The sequence below is a fragment of the Myxine glutinosa genome, chromosome 3 (genome assembly GCF_964187855.1).
Source record: "Myxine glutinosa chromosome 3, kmMyxGlut1.1, whole genome shotgun sequence".
NCBI lineage: Eukaryota > Metazoa > Chordata > Myxini > Myxiniformes > Myxinidae > Myxine > Myxine glutinosa.
Window position 1 is genome coordinate 24,710,216 of NC_136263.1, and position 4,169 is coordinate 24,714,384.

Consider the following 4,169-nt stretch of genomic DNA (forward strand, 5'->3'; position numbering starts at 1 on the left):
CGGGTGTTCCATCTGCCGGCTTTAGTTGGTGGACGTTAAAGATCCAACGGTGTCCTTCGCTTGAGTAGGCGAGCTATCGCGGGCACCATGAAGATAACAAAAAAAATTCTGCCCTGACTTCCTTTGTTGGAGTGGCTTCGGCAGAAACAACAATCTGTAGAGGATGGTGATGATGGAGTTGCCAACGTCCTCGTCTTGCATTCAATGGGCAACGGTGGCTTCTTAAGAAAGGCAAGAATGAGCCACCGAAAAACAAGGCAAATTCAACTCTACTTTCACCTCTCAGCTGATAAAGGCAAAGCTTATTAATACAGCAAATAGGTTCACCATATCAAATGATTATTTTGAGGATTTCAGTTGTCACACCTGCAATTATGCACCGAAAGGTTTTCACCCAAATGTGAAAGTAGCCAAATTCCTGCCCTGACCAAATAACCAAAACCAAACCCAAAAAAAAATACCAAGGCAACAAAACAAGTTGGCTTTTTTTAAGTGTTAAAAAAAAAAATTCAGTAAAAGTTACATCTCTGCTTTACAAATTTACCTTCAACCAGCATAGAGATAGATAGCTCTGATGGAAAGTGTTGGACATTACTGATAAAACTATACAGTGCCTTATTCGAACGACAAAATGACGTTGTGTGTCAATCAGAAGCTATCATTTACATCTAACATTTACAATTTAACCACCATTTCCTGTTCCGTGAAACTGTTGGTACACAACATTACGTCGGGGTTCCAAGTGCAACAAAACATCGCAAAAAAGGCTTTTATAGTTAATATTTATTGATTTTCAAAAACGTGATAGTTATAGCAACTTCCACACAGCAACTTCAATGAACAAAGTTACATTCGATCTCCCAAGTGAAAGCAGTTCAATATGTACAAACAATGAAGGCCAGTTGTAAAAGGAAGTGATAAAACAGGCCCTAAAAATTACCACCAAACAGGAAACTTGCATTTGACAGGTGCTATTACATCCTACAGAAGAAACGTGAACTCGCAACCGCAGTATAATATATAATTAAACTACTTACCGATCTACGATTTTCAGCTTTAGTAGAGATACAGAAATTCTACAAAAAAGAAAAACCCCAAAAAGGTGCATGTCCCATGATCTGTGCTTAAAACGTCTGAAAAAAAAAAAAAAAAAAAAAACCACTCGACACCTCCCCCCCCCCCCCCATTCTCTAGCCCTCCCCCTCAGAAAATAAAGGATTCCAGGAAGTTCACATTAAGATCAAAGCAGAGGTATGCACCATCTACAGCGTGGATGAACCCTTTAGCTTTATGCCAGTCCCGAAATGCGAGCCACCAAACTGCAAATGGTTACATCAACCGAACGAAGCTCCTATGCAGCAACTTTCAAGCCAACAGCCACCGATCATGGTCGCTTACGAAGACAGCATCACTTGAAGTTTAGCACAACCGAAGTATGATACATGAATAGCGAGTTACAGTGCTCATTTCCTTATCAAAAAGTTGGCGACACACCCCAAAAAAAAAAAAAAAAAGAGCGGAAGGTGTGCAAATGGGCACCCTTGCCTTGTCTGCAATGAGTATAACCACTAGATGGTGGCCAAAGGCCTAAAGAATACACCGATATTTGTCATACATACACAAAAAGGTATAAAAAGTATGCAAATCATAGGTAAAAAGGAACATTAATACTGACAAGACACATTCAGGGTTGAAATGAAATTATGCTTCCCACACAAAACCCCCCCAAAAAAATGAAAAGGGAAAAATAATTCTTGGTTAGTCTTTTGAACTCCTATAGCAAAAGGAGGAGATGAAAATAGACCGCTCACTCAGAATTCTGCTCATTAGTAAGAGCTGCATCAGATTCTGGCTCGGATTTCTTCTCGGCAGACTCCTGAGCTGGGACAGTCTCCACAGGTGTCGACTCGGCGGCGGCGGCAGCAGCAGCAGCAGCAGCAGGAGCAGCATCATCGCTTGCCTGAACTGGAGCAACCTCTTCTTTCTTTTCCTCGGACGCTTTCTCATCCACTCGAGCCTGCTCCTCAGCTGTGGCCGTGTGACTTTCTTCTTTAGCTTCGCTCTTCTCATCTGCATCTTTTGCTTCAATAACCACAACCTCCTCATTTTCCTCCTTCTTATCCTTGCTTGCGTCACCCTCTGCTCCTGCCTCTTCCTTCTTCTCTTCCACAACCTTGTCTTGATCGCCTTCTGCACCAGTCACTTCGGTTTTAGTTGCGTCAGCATCTGCACTGGCCTGCACATCCCTCTTCTTCTTGAATGAAAATCCACTCAACTTGAACGACTTTTTGAAAGAAAAGCGTTTCTTCTTCTTCTTTGGCGTTTCGCCCGATTGTGCAGAGGCTGCCGGTGTTTCTGAAGCGGCTCCTTCATCGGCCTTGGGTGTCTTTCCAACCGCCTCTTCTGCTTGGGGTGTATTTCCAGCCGCCTCTACGGAAGCCGGCTCGGCCCCGTTCACATCACCGGCCTTGGCGTCCTCTTTCGGTGCCGCCGCAGCTTCGTCCTCGGCAGGCACCGGAGCACTGCCGTTTGCTTGCAGGTCTCCCTTAGCCTCACCCGGGGACGGGGCATCTCCGTTCACACGGACGAGCTCGCCATCCTGCAAGAGCACGCACTCACAATCAGGCATTGGTCCCGTAAACACCGCCAAAAAATCCCAAAGGAAGTCCATCGAACCACTAGAGGGAGCTCGAGGATGGTTTTAAGGAACCGGCACATCTTAATTCCCAATGGAGTACACCACATGACAAAAATGCAAAAAATATTGGTGAAGCAAAAAGATAAATTCAAGCAAACTTGGCTTTTAAAAAGGTTGCTCAGACGAATTTTAAAAAGTCGAATCACACCAAAAAAAAAAAAAAAACATTTTTGTAAACAAAAACATTATACTAATGATGCGGATAAAGCACAGGCATGACGGACCAAACGTCCTCCTCTTGTATACGACACGAACGTTAAGAAATCACACCACGTTGGAATTTTTAAATCTCGATGTTCGAGGCATTCTAACAGCTGTTGAAGCCCATTGTGCGCTTCCAGAGATCTATTCATGGATCCCCTGGACTGCACGCATTGGCCCGATGGACAGAGGGCGTTGCACGCCATGAAAATCCCTGCATAGAGTCCGTGCGCCCCGGGACGGTCGGACGTTCAAATGGAGCAGCTCGGGATTGGGATGAGCATTTGCTACTTGCAGCCAAACTCGAAACGGCGATCGACAAAATGGAGCGCCCAACGACACACTCCTCCTCCTCCTCCACCTCATTCTTCTTCTTCTTCTTCTTCTACTCCTCCCCCCCCAAAAAGCCTTCGAGACAAAAGAACGCTCCCGGGCGCAAGTCCAATACACAAAATGGGAAAGTCGATGGTTTTACTCGACGGAAGCAAAAAAAACAACAAAATAAAATACGAATTAGCGCACAGAAATAAATGGCAAATCGACACAACCACTGTCCGACAATGGGCAGCCTCCTTTGTCCCACTTGCGGTACAAATACAAAGACTTAGACAAACCTGCTCGTTGGTTTTGGGCGGAGAAGCGACGACCGCTTCCCCGGGCTTTTCCAGCGCAGCTTCGCGCTCCGCAGTCTTGGAAAACTGGGCTCCCATGCTTCGCACTAACAAAAGACTCGAAGAGCAGCGAGACAAAGAGTCAGCACCGAAGCGCACCGCCTGCGCGCGATCCCAGACGAGGAGGGGTGCTGACGGGAGGGGCGGGGCGTCGGGCGAATCAACGAAACGTGCGGACGGAGCTGCTCGCCTCCGAAAGGGAGTCGCTGAGCGGCGGCAAAAACGATCTCGAGGAGCAAAAACACAAAATCTCGATATCACGAACGTCTGATGATCCCGAACGCCAAAAACAACGGCAAGGAGAGCCACACGACCGGCGCCGCAGATGCAGTCCGCACTCAGTGCCCGCGCACGCAAAGCGAATCCCGTTACGGCCCGCCCCTCTCTCTCTCTGTCTGCCGATGACTCCGCCCCCGACGTTTAGCAGCCAATGGCGGTCCGCGGCTCGGGCGGGGCTCCGAGCTCCGGATCCGCCCACCGCTCGAGCGACGATTTCAATGAGGGAGGGGATATGCGTCGCGGCTTTTGTTTCTAGAAAAAGAAATTTGGACGAGATCACTAAACAAATACCACTGATGGAGACGAACAGATAACCGAAT

General features: G+C 47.0%; 1 protein-coding gene across 1 annotated transcript; it reads right to left on the reverse strand.

Annotated features, from left to right (window-relative positions):
- Positions 1-765: 765 nt before the first annotated feature.
- Positions 766-3,961, reverse strand: MARCKS (myristoylated alanine rich protein kinase C substrate). Its single transcript, XM_068111206.2, has 2 exons — positions 3,514-3,961; positions 766-2,599 (listed from the first exon to the last, which is right to left on the reverse strand). The coding sequence occupies exons 1-2, from the start codon at positions 3,607-3,609 to the stop codon at positions 1,808-1,810; spliced, it is 888 nt and encodes a 295-aa protein (XP_067967307.2). The 5' UTR covers positions 3,610-3,961; the 3' UTR covers positions 766-1,807.
- Positions 3,962-4,169: the final 208 nt, after the last annotated feature.

Excerpts from the sequence above, each read along its gene's own strand:
- MARCKS (XM_068111206.2), bottom strand. The coding sequence starts at position 3,609 with ATGGGAGCCCAGTTTTCCAAGACTGCGGAGCGCGAAGCTGCGCTGGAA. Across the intron at positions 2,600-3,513 it reads CGCCCAAAACCAACGAGCAG|GATGGCGAGCTCGTCCGTGT; the intron begins GTTTGTCTAAGT and ends GTGCTCTTGCAG.